The sequence below is a fragment of the Cololabis saira genome, chromosome 1 (assembly GCF_033807715.1).
Source record: "Cololabis saira isolate AMF1-May2022 chromosome 1, fColSai1.1, whole genome shotgun sequence".
Classification (NCBI taxonomy): domain Eukaryota; kingdom Metazoa; phylum Chordata; class Actinopteri; order Beloniformes; family Belonidae; genus Cololabis; species Cololabis saira.
Window position 1 is genome coordinate 46,492,884 of NC_084587.1, and position 19,149 is coordinate 46,512,032.

A 19,149-nucleotide genomic window follows, 5' to 3' on the forward strand; every position below is an offset into this window, starting at 1 on the left:
CTAATAAAGCAACTCACACAGAACACAGGAGAGTGTTGGCGTGGCTGCAGGAATCAACAGTTTTGATTGTGTGTGTTAGTGTGGGGGGGTTGGGTCTGTGGCTGTGGGGCGGCGCTGCTTTGTGCTGGTTAATGTTTGGCCAGCTTGCCTTTTGCTCCGCTGGCAGATCCTGCAGCCGACGGGTGACCTGTGGCCCGGAGGGTTGTGGGTCCGAACGGGCCCGGGCGTCTCGCGCCGGCGATGAGCTTCCAGAGAGGTCTGGTGTTACAGAGGTGACCGGATCATGTGGTGGAGTACAGCTGTGGCCCCTCACGTCTTTATTTAACAGTCTCTGCAGAAGTAGACGTGCACTCGCTGCAGCTGCATCCTGGTGTTTTCTGTTCGGGTCGTTGGCCCGAATTCATGTTCCTGTATGTTTGTTTGTCATTTATGATGTTGTTCCGGGTGTGACCGTCACAGTCTTCACGGCAGAGACTCCCACAACCCCGTGGACTTTGCCCCTCCGGGTGTGTTAAGTAAATCCTGAGGTCATATTTGCTGGTTGTGTCATCTGTGTGTGTGTGTGTGTGTGTGTGTGTGTGTGTGTGTGTGTGTGTGTGTGTGTGTGTGTGTGTGTGTGTGTGTGTGTGTGTGTGTCATCTCTGTGAGTGTGCAGGGCAGGGCATAAGGCAGGGTGTTGTATCGGGACCAGCAGCACCAGTAACTTGGAACAAAAGCTCTGCTGTTGGAAAAAAATCATGTGACTGTGTGACTCTGTGTGTGTGTGTGTGTGCGTGACTGTGTGTGTGCGTGTGTGTGTGTGTGTTCCACCCTTGTCATGTGATGCGAGCACAAGGCAGGGTCTGAGAAGTGCTGAGTCGTTCTTAGAGGTTCCTTCCACCCGGGGACGAGGCGGGCGGGCTGCGAGCGAGCGAGCGAGGGAGCATGCAGGCGGCGAGCGCAGGCGGCCGGCTGGATGAGGGAGGAGGCGTGGGAGCTGGACTCAGACCAACGGAAGCGAGGACGCCGCTGCTCCAGAGTTTCAGGAGCCACAGCGAGAGAAAGCACTGCATCCGTCCCCCGAGTCTCCTCCAAGACGAGGGAAAATGCAAGGTTTCTTTGGGGATCGAGCTCGCCGCGGCAAGGCAAGTTTAGACGTGTTTGTTACCCGTGTTTTCGATGGGTCACCTCTTCCAGACAACATAGAGTGACTCAGCTGTATCTGGTGAAAGCTTCAGCCTGAGTCGGCAGGAATGGGAGCGTTTGCTCTCGGAGCGAGCTGCGTCTCTGCCTCCCCCCCGGTGATCATGGGAAGACTGCGTTCCACACATTCCCAGCTGAGAATCCAGGGTGGTGCTGATGATTTCTGCTCCTGGGGGGGCGAACGTGACGAGTGGCGAGCCGCGAGCAGACAGGGGGGGGGTCGTGCTTACTCAGGAAATGCTGTAATGTGATCAGGCAGGTGTGTGAGGTGTGAAGCAACAAGGCAGCCACGTGTCCTGGCCGCCTCGCAGGTCCGGTCCTACCCGTTTGAGCGAATGCAGCCGGCTCAGCTCCCGGCAGACCTGGAGGGAGTCTGGTCCGTCTGCGCATGCACTTCACTCTGGAAACCTTCCTGCAGCATACTTGCTTCATGTTACATTCATGGCACAGTTGTTTCGCTTGTTCACTCAACATGTGGCACATGCAGGACTCTGAGTCACTCTTCATCTTAGACTCCCTCGTTCTTTTCCAAACCTGACTTTTCATGAGCTGGAGATGTTACAAAAACTCTTGTGTCACAATTTCCAGCCCCGCCTGAGCTTGCTTCATAACGACACCCGCCGCAGCATGCAGCGGTGGGAGGCCGAGGCGGTGGTGGATCAGAGATCCAGAAAGATGGAGGGCCTGCAGACGACGCACAGGACCGGTGGTTGCCGCTAGTCATCGCTACGACCGATCAGAGCGGCGGAAACAAGTCAACGTGAGAGTGAGCTGTGGAGGAGTAAATCAAACTTTCGCTGCAGCATGTCTTCGAAACGCCAAATAAGTCGACCTTGCAGAGGAACGACTCGAGCGCCGGCTTTTGCTTGATTTTCAGAGATAAGAGTTTTACTGTCGGTGCCAAAGCCGACTCAAATGGCCGCTAATTCCTCAGCTGCAGCCGTCTACACCGTTTACGTCCAGATTACGTCTCTGCTCTGCGGTCATCTTGTTAAGTCTCTCTACAAGGGCAGACTGATTTGATCGGCTCCCCAAGACTTTTGGACATAGTTAATGAGATTCAAGCGATGGCGGTCGATGTACCTGCAATGCAAGTCTAAGTTTGCGACCAGTGCGTCTAAATGTCTTAGTTAAAGCCTAAAGGCAACGAAGGAATGGAGGAGGTAAAATCTGAAGGGAGCTGGCTGCTCCGGGGTATCTGGGGGGTCTTAAAAAGTTAAAAAATAAACATCTGCTGTGTTTACAAGAGTCAGGGACGACGCTGTGCTAATGGGTGGGGACTAGGGCTGGGCGATTTTGGACAAAAATAAAATCCTGATTTTTTTCTCTGAAAACCCGATTTTCGATTTTGATTTTGATTTTTTTGGTAAAACTACAAAAGACAATGGAATAAATTGTTTCAAATATTTTTTTCTTTATTTTTAAAGAAAAATTGCAAACAAATTTCCCTATTGGGAATGAAGTGCAATTGAAAGATACTGTAAATCCTCCTTGAGTTTAGTAAAGTGACAACATTTACAATTTTCTTGACCAAACAAAGATGACTAGACGGGCTCTGTCTGTAATGCAAACATCGATTGTGATTAATACATCCGATTTAGATTTAAAATCGATTAATCGCACAGCCCTAGTGGGGACTCCCCAGCACTTTGTCCCACGAGAGACGAACTTCGTGTGTGTCCTGCGATATGTTGGCCCCATGTGGTGAGAAGTAGAACTGCAGCATAGGGTGAGTTTTGTCTGAAGAGATATTTGAATACTTTTAGGAAATGTTGTCGTCTAGCTGTCTCCACCAAGGTAACTCTCAGAACCACCGCTAATCTGTTTGCGGCTCCACGTCACACATCAGTAACACTGAGAACCTCACAGAGCTACAGTGGACGTCACGGCTCAGGAAAGGGATGAAAGCCGCTCTGCGGTGATGGAGTAATGAAGCAAGGAACCAGACAAGAGGTTTGGACACCTCCAAGCCTGTAGGGGGAGCCTCTGATGTAAAAACTGAAAAGGTTCCTTCGTCCTGCTTTAAAATTGTCATAATTTCTCTGAGCGTCATCCTCATGTATCCCCGCAATTCCCTGAATTTTTGCTTAAGAAAGTAAATAATGTTATAGCTGCAGAACTCCAGGGTTCAGGTGTGGTTTTCTGCAGTAGAACTACAAAGACCAGCACAACGTTAACTGTCTCGCCTGTTTCAAAGGTACAGTACGCAAAACCCAAACTCAGAACTTGGTTAGAACCACTAAAGACCAACAGATTTGGAGCATTTTGAACTTATATGTAAAAAAGACTACATTGGGAATCGTTGATACAAAAAGCTGACGAACATGACCTGGTGGTCAAAGGTCATCTCACAGCAGTTTTGTGGGATGGTCACGCATCATTTTGATTGATGGAAGCAAAGAGAGCAGATTTGATTTGTGGGTAATCTCTTTGCAGAGCCCCAATTTACACGATTCAGCATTTGTGAAAATGGACTTTTCTTTGGTGTCAACAAAACCTCCTCCTGCCACGACCACTCGTGGAGCTTGTGTAAATAAGGAATGCTCAAAAATATTGCTTGCTGTTTTATCAGAATTTAAGTTTATTATTTGTGATTATTTAGTGAATTATGAGCTGAAATTATATATTTAAATATATTTCACTATATTGCACTATCTATCAGAAATGTTGCAATTAGAAGTTTGGCGTAAGAGAAAATTGGCATTAATTTTCCAGTTACCTTTGAAACAAGCTTTTTCATTATGAAATCAGCCAATCACTGAAATAAGATGCCTTTTTTCTGCATTTGAAGGTATGAAGGAAATAAATAACACAGTGGGAGGTGCACGCCCACCTCCTAGGAGAGGAAGGTCCGTCCAGGTACCAGGACTCCCAGTTCATGGGTCATACAAGGTTCCTTTATACTTTCTTATGGTAATGACTAGAAATGAGCGTCTTAGATTTAGTCTGTTAAACCCTGAAGCCCCCCCTGTTTGTCTCTGCATGGCCTGAGAACAGACGACTACCCTGTAAAGCAGGGGTATTCAATTAGATTCGGCCGGGGGCCACATCTGCAAAAGGACTGTATGGAGAGGGCCGCACAATTTGAAAATGTGGGGGTTTTCAAAATGTATTTTGCACTCAAAGACGAAGACTTATGTAAATATAATACATTTGTATTATACATTTGAATAGATCTAAGTTTACATATGTATTATGTATTAATTGTCTCCAGATTTAGTAATTGTGAGTTAAATATAATATTCAGATAAAGAAATATTATTTTAAATGCAAGTTCATTTTGAAACCATGCATTGTGCAAACTTAATGAAATTGATATTGACCTACTTTTAATAAAACACGCCATAATGACAAAGCACCACTTTCCACCAAGATTTCCTTATTTGAATATTATATTAAGCATTGGGCACAACCATTTTAGTCCATAGTAGCCAGTTATAAAAATATTATAAAAAAAAATTATTTTTTTTTTTTTTTTCAACAAACAAATATTTTTTTTGAGATATGACCAGGGGCCACATAAAAGCTCCTGGCGGGCCGCATGTGGCCCGCGGGCCGCCAATTGAATAGCCCTGCTGTAAAGGCATCACATGGTGATGGAGACTCCTAGAAACCTGCACGAGTGTGCCTTGCAAGACGGCATGAAGGGTTTCAGTCGATCAGCGCTGCCGTAACTGCTGAATAATTGAGCAGAGCATTTCCATCTGAGCTGAAGGCGTGTTGGTGTCGGCAGCAGCAGCAGACCAGCATGCAGCGGCTCATCCATTATGTACTGAGCATGCCCGACGTTCAGCTGGGCTCCGTGTTTAAGGCTGTTGCGGTGGATCCAAGTCGCTGGCGTTGTCCCGGTCCATGTGTGGATGTTGTGTTTTGTTTGGGGTGTTTGAAACGTGCATTTGCACGGGAAACGCTGAGGCACTGGAAGTGTTTCCAGTCAGGATGGGTTGCTCTCCGTGATTGGTTTTGAATAATTTAGCGTAGGATTACCTTTGAGCAGTGGGTGAGCAACGTGAACTGGGAAAGAAGGAAGTTGAGTCCAAACAATTTGTACAAATGTTTTTTTTGCACAAATTGATGATATGAAAAGAATTGTTTTGCTCAGTTATTGGTTATTATCTTTGTTGCAGATCGCTCTGATAATGAGTTTGAGCATCTCAGGCTTGCATGTAAACTACCTACGGCCTCCTATATCCTCATGTCTGCTTATCTGAAGACCACACAGGCCACTAATGATGACATCACAGAGGAAATAACTCTCGTTAGGGATCATCGACTCACGATTAATGAGCAACAAAGACAAGTGTGAATGTTGTGATCAAAGTGCTCCTGTCTCCACCTGTCACCGCCCGGTCTTGTAAATAAAACACCTCAGCTCCAATCTCATGCGATGCTAGCCGAGTCCGGGTCGTAACAAGGCCTTTTGACCAACGAGCTTTCTATGCTGTTGTGTGTAAATGCTCTTGTTACTTCATGAGGACCAGTTCTGGTGTCGTCGCTGACCTCACTGGGACCAGTTTCCAGTCCCTGTGAGACAGAGGTATCGCTTCAGCGTCCTAGGAGGGATAGCTGGGTGAGCTTTTTATATCCAGGAGTTTGAGGCATAAATGAAAATGTCACCGTTTGCTCAGGAAGTTTCAAATGTCGGCTGATCAGCATTAGTAGCCGCAGCAGTCTGCCGGTCGTCGGGTGACTGACGGAAAGGACGATGTGCTGCCCTCTAAAGAGGACACAAAGTCAGCTGATGGAAGTGGGATTTACACCCAGGAATGTCAAACATAAACGATCAGCAACACCTGCACAGAAAACTAGATCTTGAATCATGAAACTACGCAGGAACTTTGGTCTGGTGCCGGTCCAATTAAACATCCAAGGATGTGTGTGGGGGGGGGGGTCTCATAATGGATATCTGTTTATTTCAGCTGTGAGCTAGATAAAATCTAGTTTCTTTGGTGTAAAGAGATAAATGTGCATGTTAGGGTTAGAGTAGTTAAAATACAACAACATGCATTTTAATCAATTTTCTAAACTTCAACAACAATACAAAAGAAAAGTAATGCATATTTTGAAAATGATGATCATATTAACTGATGTTTTATTTTCTAACTGTTATTATTTCTAATGTAGAGTTTGAACTATTCCAGATACGACTGCTGCTCAGATCATGATGAAGCAAAACGTGGCCCGAGTCAGATTCAACGTAGCGGCAGATTAAATACTCACTTTCAGCTCTGATCAGTGGTTGTCCCGCTGACCAGAACAGGAACCGAAAGCTTTGTGGTTCCTAGCAACTGTTGCCATGGCTCCAGTCCATGCTGGGCTGATCCCCCACCCCACCGGACGTGTGTGTGTGTGTGTGTGTGTGTGGTTGCTGTCGGCAACATTTCTTCCTGTAACAGCAGACAGGCGTGTCCAGACGGCCAAAGCCAGAGGGGAAGTGCAGAAAGCGATGAGATGAGATCTCGGTCTCCGGTCGGGACACGTGGAGGAGGATTCTTCATCTTCTTTTACACCCACAATCCCGACGTAGACAGGATGCAACTGTTTTGAGGAATGTAGTCCCATCCTCGTCTTGTGCAGCCAGGCCGGTCCTGCTCTTCTGGCATAAAGCCGTGTGGTTGCATCGTATTGCTGAAAAGTGCCGGGTCTTCCCGGGGATTCCCACCCAGAACCACCGGGACACCCTTTCACGCTGCCTTGGCCCAAAGAGAACAGCTGGATCATCTTCACATGCGGTTACTGCTTTGCATGATGGAGATCAAAAACCTGCATTTGTGGGCAACACCGTGAACTGTAAGACTAATTTTTCAGGCACTCAGATGTCTCTTCTTAGTCCTGCAGACCCAGATCCGCCGCTCCAGAACTTCGTCTTTCACCCACGTGCCCAGGAATCTCCTCTGTTTCCATGGCAGCCCTGCCCCTTACCCGTTTGTAATGGACCTAATTTGTTGCTGGATGTCTTTCCAGATGTTTTTCTTTTACTACCGTCTGTCGCTCCTGTCTCAACGGTTTTGGACGCGTTGCTGCTAACAAATTCACAATGAGTTGATGTATATCTCACTTAAATGCTCCCGTTTCCTCTTCTACTGGGAATAAAGTTGCAAATTGCTGTATTATGTTTTAATTTACATTTCACACAGCATCCCAACTGCTATTGAATTTAAAAATGTTATAGCAGTCATCGATGTGTGGACTTTACTATGTCTAAGTGGCGTTAAAGGTATTAATTGCAATCGTATTCAAAAACATTTATTGTTATACTGGGTTTAAATGGTCCTTCCATCCTGAGAGTAGCCAGAAAAAAATCAATCCTCTCTGAAAGCTGTAATCCTGTAAAAACTCTAACCAATCAGTTATTTGCGCACCGAATGGCTCGGATTGGTCAGAAGACCAGAGGCTTGGCAGGAAGGGAAAGAACAAATCAGATGCCTTCATTTTAAAACACTTTTTGTTGAAAATCTGCTGTCCAAAATGTCCTGGAAACCTCGACTCCTGCAAATGCGCGTTCACCAAAGTTTGTGGGGGCGTGGCTTTGGACGGAGCGCTGACGGGAGTGGGAGGAGGGGGCGGGGCTTAGAGGAGGCGCCACTTTCAAATCGTGCTAGCTCTCAGAAGTTGCATATTGCAACTTTAATCGAGGCTATTGTTTGTTTTCCCAGAAGCCACTGCTCACCGCGCCAACAAGGCCACCGGGACGAGCAGAAGTGGCCAGTCGCCATCGTTGGATGCTGATCCCTGAGGAGCAGGAGTCATGACCTCGGTGGTCCTGGTGGACGCGGGGGGGAGCGTGGTGGAGTACGTCACCGCTGAAGACGACCCGCAACACGTGAGTGGCACAAAAAACCTCCTCCTTCTTCTTTCCATCCTATCCTTGTTGTAAATTATAAACTCCACCCCCGCTCACCCAGGAGGACGGAGAGTGTGAGCTGGAGCTGGAAGGAGAGGTGGAGGGCCAGTGTGAAGCTGAGGAGGAGGAGGAGGAGGAGGAGGAGGAGGAGGAGGAGGACCCAGCAGTCCTGGTGGAGGAGGTACCGGGGCACCGCCTGGCTGACGAGGAGAGCTACTCCACTCAGGTGTTGGTGTGTGGTGTTGAGACAAACGTCCTGCAGGAGGTGGACACCGAAGCAGAACCAGGTCAGTAATACTTCTACTTCACCAGATGTAGACTGGGATCTCCCTCTCGGCTCTGGGGATGCAGCACACGATCTCTTTAGAAAGAATTCACATAATATCTTATAAAAACGTTGGTTCCATACAAAACAGCACGTATAAGCGGCAGCGGCGGATGAATGCTTTTCATTTTTCTTTCATGCCCACATGAAAGGATCCAAGGACTGGATTTTATTATGCAGCAACTTTCCACCTGGCATTCCCACTCACGCGGCGGTTACCAACCCGGGCCGTGAGCCGTGTTTCTGCAGGAATGCAGCAGTAGATCACTAAAAAATCTGCTCAAACTGGTTATTTTTGAGGTCTGGATCCTGGAAAATAAAAGTAGGCAGTGCTGCAAACGTGTCTGTGGCTCGCGTGGAACTGGTTTTGAGGTCTGGTTGGACTAAATGGAGCTTAACTGTTTCTGTCGTTTAGTGGTTTGATGGTCACTGGATGTCGGTTGTTGTTGTTGTGATAGTTGTCATCCCGCCTATCAAAGCTGCTTGGAGGCTGACAAGCGTCTGTGTTCTTGTACTGCCACCTTGTGGATACTTTTGGACAGTTGAGATGCTATAACAACAAATGCATTCAAAGGATAAGTTATTAATGATCAGATAACATCTCTTCTGTTCTTCAGTCATCGAAGTGAAAGACCTTACATATTGGAACTAATTAAAACCATTCATTTTCCCTATTTCCGTACACTGGTTATTTTGGGAGCTTGGTGGTCAGCAGGTCCCTGGGTCCTGGTCGTGGCCGTCTCCGGGGCCTCGGGCTCCTCCCACAGTCTAATCCACGTACGTGAGGGTAACTGATGCCCCGATCTGTCTGTCTGTCCGTCTCCTGGTCCGTCCACCCCTCACAAAGGAAAGAGACCCCAGGATGCTTAAACTCCTCCACTTGTTTCAGCCCCTCGCCAGGGGCTGAATCCCACCATCGGCCCTGATCCTAACCCTCACGTGGCGATTTATCTGCAAAAAGATTTCTGCTTTTGATTGATTTTTTTTTTTTTTTTTTAATCGATTACATGAATAAAAGGGGCCCAGTGTTCCAGAAATGTCTTGCTTTTTCCCACCAAACGGCTTTTGGATGCATCTCGACCTGCAAAACCTTCACATAACCGGCAGGAAGATACCTCACTGGCAGGTGTAAACTTTTCTTCTTCTTTTCTGGCCAAGTTGTTCTCAGGATCATTTGATTTTCAGCCCTTTTCACTAATGAGGCCCCTAAATTCACACACACGTTGCTTGAGACCTTTCCCTAACTTGATACGAAGGATAAACTTTGACACGTTTCCATCTCTAACAGGGTTGTCCTGTATTTTTCATGAAAATGAAACAACGGTTTTCATATATTCTGAAATTTCTCGTGCACTTTTATTACAAACCAAATTACTTTTCTGTGACCTTACTCTAATCCACGGTTGAATAAGAGCTACACATTGTCTTTACAAAGCTTTGCATTGTTCTCTGCACTGAACAGATTGGTTGATGCATTGTCTTGTCATGTTTATCTTGTTGCCTAGATACAAAAAAAGGTAGCTTTTTGCTCAGAGTGTGTATGTTTGATTCAGCTTTATTTGACGTATCCTCTACGCAAACGGAGGGAGGATTTCCTGTGTCGTCTGCGTGCGGAGGGATACACCTCTCTTGGGCCGTGACGCGTCTCGTTGAAGCCGATGAGATTTTCCTTCGGCGGCGGAGTGATACGAGCCCGCAGCTTCCCATACAATTCAGTGAATCTGCAGCAAAGTGGGGGGAAACATGGCGACTTTACAGCATGATGGCCACGCAAACCAGCTCGATCTGCTCATCAGAGCCGGTAAAGTATCTGGGGGTCCTCCCGGGGCGGGCTGGGGGGGGATCCGGCCGGGTCTGGCCGGGGTTTGTCGGCTCGACCGCTGCGCTGCAGCCGCGGCGGAGCAATGGAGGGCAATCAGGAAGTGCTCACCTTGGTGGAACCTGCATGGTCCGAGCCGGGCCGGGCCGGTCCCGGGCCGGGCCGTGCAGGGGTGGTGTGGTGCATGCGGGAGCGGGGTTTGTCCGTGCTCGGCGGGGCTATAGCGGGGTTATAGCGGGCTGGATAACGGGCTGGTAGCGGGCTGCACGGCGCCGTGCACAACCAGGAAGTGCGCGGATGTTGTCTTTCCTGCGTCTTTGCCACGCTGTCTGAGTCGGAAGGACATGTGGCTTTATTTTCCCTCTCCGCGGCGGTCCCCGCGGGCAGGGGATCACACATGTTTTTAAAAATAATAATGTTTCCGTTGTGATTTTGCGCTGGACTCGTGGGACGGCCCGGCCACGAGATTTTAGTTATTTAAACCCCGTCGATGGAGCCGCGGTCCCCGCCGGGGCCCTCGGCTACATCAACCGGGCACATTTAACGCTTTCACTTATTTTTTAGTTATTAAAGTTGTGTGTTTTTTTTTATTCAACCTCCTTTTTTAAATCACAATAAAAGTATTTCGACCCGAGTGGGCGGGGCTCGGGTTTGATTGACGCGCCCTGCTGTCCAATAGAGTGAGGGTTGGTTTGAAACGTCACAAGGAGCCCGGCCAGATTTCTGAGGGGGCGGGGCTTGGAGGCTGGTTTGAGCCAATGGGAGGCGAGGCGGGGGTTGAGTGACAGGGGGATTTGTGAGCGTCTCGGAAGAGAACTGGAGGGAAAGGATGAAGAGTGTAAACACGGAAGTCATCACGGGCAGGACTACTTTCTCATCAGACTGGCTGCCTGTCGTTAATATACCAACATTTCCCTTACTTCAAAGTCATATTTTACTCTTGATTTTGAAACTTTTTATTCAATCATGTAGGAAAATTAATTAATATTTACAAAAAGACAGGGGAGAGCCCCTAGCTCCACATGTGGCTGCACATGTGGCTCCACATGTGGCTCCGGCCCAGCTGTGGTCAGCGTGGTCATGTGTCCCCACAGCTGCCGGCTCTTCAAGGACGGCTTTAGGAGCTCCGCTGTGACGGCTCCCAGCACCCGTGTTAGTTTGACGCGGGGCCCGGATGAGCAGCCGGTCTAAACATAGCCCTCGCCTCTGCCCCTGCGTGCTGCCTGTTGCCTCGGTCAGAGAGCCAAACATGGACAGGGCAGCGTGTAATCACAGCTCAGGTTTCCCACCGCTGATTGACAGCAGCAGCCGGTGTTCCCTCGCAGGGTCCCAGAGAAGACCACGGCTCCCCCACAACATTCACTGGATAGTCTGTCTCCTCCTCTAGTGGAGGGGGTGGACGACCGTCCAGGGTGATCCTGCAGATCAGCCCCACCTCCTTACCCAAACCCTCACCTCCTGCATCACTGCGTTGACCCTAAACAATCCTCCTATCTCCTGTTTGAATAAAAGCTGAAGCAGCAGTTTGATAGACTGATGCGTTGGCTCAATATCTGTGTTTCTTGAACTTAAATATTGTTGGGATGTGAATGGAAATGCCCCCAGTGTTGGTAAAAGGTCCTCCACTAGGGGGCACCTGTGGCTCGTCCCTGAGCACGGAGGGTCCTGCTGAGTGAAAGATGGAGCTAAACATGTTAAAGTTGGACGTGCTTTTTGTGTTGCAGTGGAGGCTTCTGTCCACGGGACCAGCATCCACTGCTCCGACAAAACCATCGAGGCTGCAGAGACTCTGCTCCACATGGACTCGCCCTCCAGCCTCCGAGAAGATCGGAGTCCAGGTAACGCACAAACTCAAAATACTCTGCTAATTTACCTTTTTACCCCCCAATGTTTCTGTTTATCTTTCTTTCAAGGTTGATCAAGTATAGGACCAAGACTTACATTTGTAGCACAACCTAAGAAACATGCTGAGAATGTTGAGAATTTTTATACATATATATGATTGTTCACAAAAATCACAAGAAGTTTTTTTTAAATAAATTAATTGATGTTTTCAGCTCATCAGCATTTCATTGGATTTTTTTTCATCTTTAAATATTCCTGAAAAATCCCAAATATGTTTTTTGTTTTCCTGAAGAAGCTGCGTCTTGTTTTCCTCCGTAACGTTACATGTCTGCTCCCTTGTTGATTATACGCTGCACTCTGCTGCCCCAAATGAGCTTTTTTTGTTTTGCCAATGAAAAGAGGAGAAAAAAAACCCCATAATTTACTGGTGAGATGCGGTACGTGGTTCCTAGAAGTCCTCTAACTTCTTCTTAGAGGAGGACAGCTCATCTTTTGTTTTTTTCATCCGGGTTTGAGTGGCTCGCCCGGTCCAGGCTCGGTTAGATCCAACTATGCATGACCGTAAAAGCTCTGGAAGCAGAGGGGTTGTGGTAGTTGGTGTTGAATTAAAGGCCAGATTTACTTCCATCCTTTAGCAACGTCCCTTCAAACGTCTCACTCAGTCTCAGACACACAGAACTTGGCAGTCCGTCGTCACACGAGGCTAAAATCCTTTGTAGCACGGAGGACTGTTGTTGTGTCGTGTGTCGGAGTCTGCTGGCGCGTAGGGACACTTTGTTTTTGGAAAAAAATAATTAATTGAAACCACAATGACTGACTATACAACTACACCTCAGTGCGAGACATCTCAACATTTTCAAGCCAAACGGTGTAGCAGTACCACTTCTGACCGCTAGTTGATACTTTGTTTAGCGTCCGGCTTTTCTGGTCACAGTGAATCAAAGAGATAAGAACAACTATTGTGCAAAAAACCAAAACAACCCAAAAAAAAAAATCACACACACACATGAAGAAAAGAGCGCTGAAAGTCACTACTGCTTCACGAACCGGAAATGCGTTGTTACCAAGCAAACCAATCACAGCCCTCTGGGTCTGCGTCGCCTCGACGCGTAGTTACATTTTTTGGGAGGTGCAGGTCAGGCTACGGCGTAGGCTACGGAGAGAACCATAATTCAGCCTTTATGGTGCACTTTGTTCTTTCTCTCTAACGGTTTTGTGCTGTGCTGCCCCCTTGTGGTCAGAAGTGGTACTGACACATTGAGGAGCTTCAAAATAAACAAAACGCCTCCTGTTCTTGAAGAAATCCCTCAGTGATGCATCAGTAACGTGCAACATTAGATTCCTCACCAACCAAACTCCCTCCTCCCCTCCAGAAGCGTTCGTGCCTCAGTTTGACTCGACCCCCGTCTTCCTCCACGCCGCCATGCGGCCCGAGATGATAACGGAGACGGAGGTGGAGGTCTCGACTGTGGAGTGCTGCGAGGAAGACGACGAGATCGGATCCTTGATGGAAGAGTCTGAGCCCGACAACGAGCCCATCAGGAAGAGGCGAGGTACGCAAACACCGCTGGAGGTCGGTTACTGTCGTTTGAAAGTATGCAACAGTTTCCTTTAAAAAAAGTCTCTTCCTGCAGCTGGACGGAAGCCGAAGACGCATCAGTCGACCCTCGCCAACGGCTCGCTGGATCTCGGCATCAAGAAGAAACCACGAGAAGGAAAAGGTAAAAAACTGTGGTAGTGATTCTGCTGACGCTGCCGACGTGTCTCTAATACAGAGCTGATGCTGAGAGGTTAGGGTTAGGGCTGGGGATCCATTCAAATGTCAAGAATCAAATTGATTCTGATTCTTAAGATTCAGAATCGATTATCAAGATTTGATTCGATTCCGATATTGATTTGGGTTAGTGTTATTAAAACTGTTTTTTGAGCTGTTGCATGAATTATATGACTGTGTAGATATGCAACATATTACTACTAGTATTATATTGAGATTCAACAGCAAGTATTGCAGCTAATGATGCTGTAAGGACCAATCACCTCCCAGAATGCTGATAGAACTGCTTTCAGAAACATCATGTGGGTCAGAATTACCAAACAGATCCAGGGAAGAAACAGAGACGGATGAAATCAGTATAATTTTTTCCCACATTCCGTTTTAATTTTTTCAATTTTCGGTCTATTTTGTTTTTTTTTAATTTTTGAAAATTTGCTTTTTAGCATTTTATGCAAATGTAACCCCAAGACAGTATATAAAGTAATGGAATATAGACAATTTATTTATTTTTTCGTACCTTTAAACATATTTAAAGGCAAACACATGGCACCAGTTATTCTCGTCCAACAAAACATTCCTTTTTTGGGGATAAACAAAAAAATAAAAGTTGTAATGTTATGATGAAAAAAAGAAAGAAAGAAATAAAAAATCGATCTTTAGACGTATGAATCGATTTTTAGGAGTTAATATGAGAATCGATTTAGAATCGGAACATGTACTTGTTTTCAACACAGGCGTAGTCAGCGTGCGTCATGTTTCCCTGTGTGTCCAGCAGGCAGCACCACCTACCTGTGGGAGTTCCTGCTGGACCTGCTCCAGGACAAGAACACCTGTCCCCGCTACATCAAGTGGACCCAGAGGGAGAAGGGCATCTTCAAGCTGGTGGACTCCAAGGCCGTGTCCAAGCTCTGGGGCAAACACAAGAACAAGCCGGACATGAACTACGAGACCATGGGACGGGCGCTCAGGTAACCGGGTCGTGTCTGACGTACGGTAAGCGTTTTTCCTCCGAAGCTCCGTTTTAACCCCCCGATGTCTCACGGCTCCCCAGGTATTACTACCAGCGCGGCATCCTGGCCAAGGTGGAGGGCCAGCGGCTGGTCTACCAGTTCAAGGAGATGCCCAAGAACATCATCATCATCGACGACAAGACGGACATGCCGGACGAGCTGATGGGCTCGGACGGCGCGGCCTCGTACGAGCGCGTGCTGCCGCCGGCGGACATGTTCCTGCAGGCCAGCGAGCTGTCCTGCTCCAAGAAGCCCAACATCCTGCGGGGGGGCAACAGAGCCGGCCTGGTCCAGGCTCCGGCCGCCACGGGCGGCACGGCGGTGGCCGTGAGCCGGCCGGTGGTGACGGCGGCGCCGCCCAAGATCCTGACGCTGTCCGCCATGCCGGACGGCAGCCAGAACCAGCCGTCGCAGACGATGATCCAGAACGCCGCCGGCCCGCCCAGGTTGGAGAACCGCGCCCCCGTAGACGCACGCGGTCGCCCTGCCGGGGAGCGCTGATTTCTGACCGCTTCCTCTCCCCTCTCGTCTGCAGGACGGTGCGGGTGGCTATGCAGGTTCCTGTCGTCATGACGACCTCGCTGGGTCAGAAGATCCCCACCGTCACCATGCAGCAGCAGGCCGGAACGACGGGGCCGGCCGGCGCCGCCACGCTGCTCACCAACACCTCAGCCATCAGCGCCGCCAACTCCCAGCAGAAGGTAGGCCCGCGTGCACTTTACTGTTACTTATGTGCAGAAGTGTGAGGCTACTCTTGATTTTTTTTTATTTTTTTATTTAGAACAGCAGTATTCCATCTCACACGTTTTTACATTCAATCTTTAACTTAAATGATTTTGTCCCTACTGTCCTCTAAGCATTTTTTTATGAACAGTAATCAGAAACAATAACAGAAAAATAAAATAAAAAAAAACAGGAAGCGCACCCATGTTTACAATCATTACATCACATAAAAAATAGTTCACATGAAATCAGGTGTGATTGGTTTCACATACTCAGTCCATTTGGACCAGATCCTATAAAAGTTTTCTTTCTCAACCTTGAGGGAGGCAGAGATCTTCTCCATAACATAGATCTCGTAGATGATCCCAATCCAGTCGTCGATAGTGGGGGGTTCTACTTTTAACCATTTCCTTGTAACACATTTCTTACTGGCTGCCAAGAGTATGGTCAGCAGTTTTTTGTCTTTCACATTCCATGTTTCGAACATTATGTCTCCCAAAAATAACGTTTCACAATTCAATGGCATGGTCACATTAAATATATTTTCCCCATGCATCTGTATCTCCTTCCAAAACACTCTTGATTTTTAATGTGGCGTAAATAAACGTGGCTAGAAATCCCCCAAACAAAAGGTGTGGGCAGTACTAAGTACACCGTGACTGTCGGTCAAGGAAGCTACGTGGTCACTGGTTCTCAGCTCCTGGTGAACTGATCGTGAGCAAGTTCTTAATAATGTTGATTAAAGCAGACCTTTAGGCAGATTTCTGTCTTGGAGCTTTTAGGCGTGTGTAAACAGGGAAAGGGGAAAGGCGTCTGCAATGTTTTCAGACAAGCAGCTGAAGTCTGGAAAGAGTTATAAAATCATTTCCAAACAGGGAGGAGTTACAGTTCTGCTGTGAGATTGTTGACGAGCAGAAACTATTCAAGACGCCAACAGAAGTTCCTGCAAATGTACAGGGTCAAAGTGTGCAAGAGCTGTATCTCAAAGCCTACAGACTTCACGGAGCAGATGTTTAAGTCCATAACGGCACAGTAGGGAGTTTATGCTGCCAGGGAAACGTGTCTTCTGTCTAAAAGGAACATGGAGGTCCAACTGAGGTCCGTAAACGGCATCTGAACAAACCGCCAGACTTCTGGAGCACAGATGAGATCAAGCTGGAGTTGTTCTGCCTTAATGCCACGTTTGGAGAGTAAAAAGACCCCGTACCCGGGATGGGATTTGGGTCGGACTAGGGGCGGTTCAGTTGATTGAGTCTAGATTATGCCAAAGTAATCTAGAGACAACCGTAAAGCTGCTTTCAACAAAGCTTTATCACCTGAGGAAAACGAGGCCAAAATGCTGGTCATGTGACAATAATGCTAATTAAATATATAATGCAATATCGTAGACGAATAACAACAAGACTAAAATGTAGAATACAAAATAAAAACTCTGCTAAAATGTGTCTTCATTTTTATAGACCAAAACCAGGGAATCAGATCCAGAAGATGCAGCTGCAGAGTTAGAGGCTGATGCCGTTAACGCAGAGCTCTAGTTAACGTCAATTAAAAACAAAGTTACATAGAGAAACACGGGGATCTGCTCTGGGGCTGGAGAAGAAGAAGAAGATCCATCTTTGGATACACTTTCCTACATAAACGTGGAAAAGAAAACCCAATGTGTCGTCGGAAAAGAAAAAGATGGGAAGAAATGCGGAAAAATAAATATGTTGTAAACTCTAATTAGAGTCTTGTGTATCTGGAATGAATGTATTCTTGAGTCTATAAGGTAACAATAATATAATAATGAGATAACCTTGTTAGAATTGCAAAATGGGTTTGGCCAAATACAATCTTTGACTAAAACTAGACTAAAATGGTCCTGGACAATTCTGACTAAAACTAGACTAAAATGCTCAGAGTTTTAGTCGACTAAAACTTGACACGACTAAAAGGAGAATGAACGTGACTAAAACTAATAAAAACTAAAATGATAGCTAGCTAGACTAAAAGACTAGACTAAAACTAAAATTGAAACAGGCTGAAAAAAACAACACTAGACAACCGTGAGGACATCTGGGGACAGTTTAGTATAACCTGGGTCACAAAGCAGGACCACCATCCAAACCCCCCCCCCCCCCCCAAACATCTACGTGAGAAGTAACTGGTGTTTGTTTTGTACGGAAGAGTATTGGGGCCCAAAAATACAATTTCAAGAATAAAGTCGAAATTTCGAGAATAAAGTTGAAATACAATTTCGTGAATGAAGTGGAAATGTCTCCTCTGGCCCATCAAATCCAGTTAGGAGAGCGACTGACAGCTCTGCAGCAGCAGCCGTAACTAACTAACTAACTAACTAACTAACATCCTTGGAGTGGAACGTTAAGGGTACGTTTCTGAAGTTATGCAACTGCATATGTGTGATATGTGTTTCAAATCAATATTGTAAAGCCAATTCACTTCATTCACGAAATTTTGACTCTTTTCTCGACATTTTGACTTTTTTCTCGAAGTGCATAATGAAAAAAAAAAAAACTTCCTCCTAAAATATTATTTTTATTTTTCTCCTGCCTGGCCCTAATACTCTTCTGTAGTTTTGTTTAGGTAAATGATGTCAGAATAGAAATGTTAAAGGGTTTACCTGAGGTTCTGGGCTAACACTCTGTGGTTCTGGTGTCCCCGGTCAGGTGGTGATCCAGACCATTCCCACGATGGTCCCGGCCACGGCGGAGAACGGGGACAAGATCACGGTCCAGCTGGCCAAGATCATCACCATCCCGGCCCACCAGCTGGCCCAGTGCCAGCTGCAGGCCTCCGGCGGCGGCGCCGGCAAGCCCGGCGTGGCGGCGTCCCCGGCCGGCCTCAGCCTGCTGGGCGGCCCGCTGACGGTGCGGGCGCTGGCCCCCGTCAGCGTGGCCTCGGGGACGCAGGTGATGCGGCTGGCCGTCCCCGGGGCGGGCCCGCCGCAGACGCTGGTGGTGTCGCAGGCGGGCGGCACGGGCGGCGTGGTCACGGTGACGGCCGCCACCCAGACGCCGGCGGCGGTGACGCAGTCCCACATCATCGGCAGCATCATCAACGGCACGGAGGTGTCGGTGGAGAAGCTGAAGGCGGCCGGGGTCCAGATCCAGGCCCTGCAGGTGCCCAGCCTCAAAACGCTGCACGCCGCGCAGACGGAGGCGGCGGACGCCCAGGCGGGTCGACTGATACCGCCAGACGCCATAAAGACGGAAGAGCCCGAGTGTTAAACCCTCCTCCCCCACTTAACGTTAGTTTGTACATTTCCGACATCATTTTTACTCGTAATAACCAGCAGAAGTCTGAGACTCAAAGGCTTCCCGGAGCCAGACCGGCTAACCGCGGCAGCTCCCCCAGTAGAGACCAGACTCTGACCCGGTGGGATCGCAGAGGGACCAACGTCCATCACTACAGCCTCCCGCCGGCCGCCGGCGCCGGGAGAGGAACTAGAACAATGAGACGGCAACACTACAAGAAAAATAAAAAAGGGCAAAAACCAAATGTAAACTTTGTGTAAAGCAGCTCCACCAACGTGGAAACCAGCAGTTTTCTTCCTTGTTTTTTTTTATAAACTTGCATCACTGTGCAGGCCGAACGGCCGGTGCTCCGAGCGCGACGCCGGACTCTTGT

General features: G+C 47.7%; 1 protein-coding gene across 5 annotated transcripts; it reads left to right on the forward strand.

Moving 5' to 3' along the window:
* The first annotated feature begins 7,817 nt into the window (after nucleotides 1-7,817).
* On the forward strand, nucleotides 7,818-18,841 carry elf2b (E74-like factor 2b (ets domain transcription factor)). Of its 5 annotated transcripts, none has more exons than XM_061724599.1 (9): nucleotides 7,818-8,005; nucleotides 8,088-8,313; nucleotides 11,895-12,008; nucleotides 13,389-13,568; nucleotides 13,650-13,736; nucleotides 14,562-14,757; nucleotides 14,841-15,245; nucleotides 15,335-15,500; nucleotides 18,189-18,841. In XM_061724599.1, the coding sequence occupies exons 1-9, from the start codon at nucleotides 7,931-7,933 to the stop codon at nucleotides 18,747-18,749; spliced, it is 2,010 nt and encodes a 669-aa protein (XP_061580583.1). In that variant the 5' UTR covers nucleotides 7,818-7,930; the 3' UTR covers nucleotides 18,750-18,841. The 5 variants fall into 5 exon arrangements, with proteins under 5 accessions (XP_061580583.1, XP_061580591.1, XP_061580599.1 ...); XM_061724607.1 differs by having other exon boundaries at nucleotides 14,565-14,757; XM_061724615.1 differs by having other exon boundaries at nucleotides 8,091-8,313; nucleotides 14,565-14,757.
* Nucleotides 18,842-19,149: the final 308 nt, after the last annotated feature.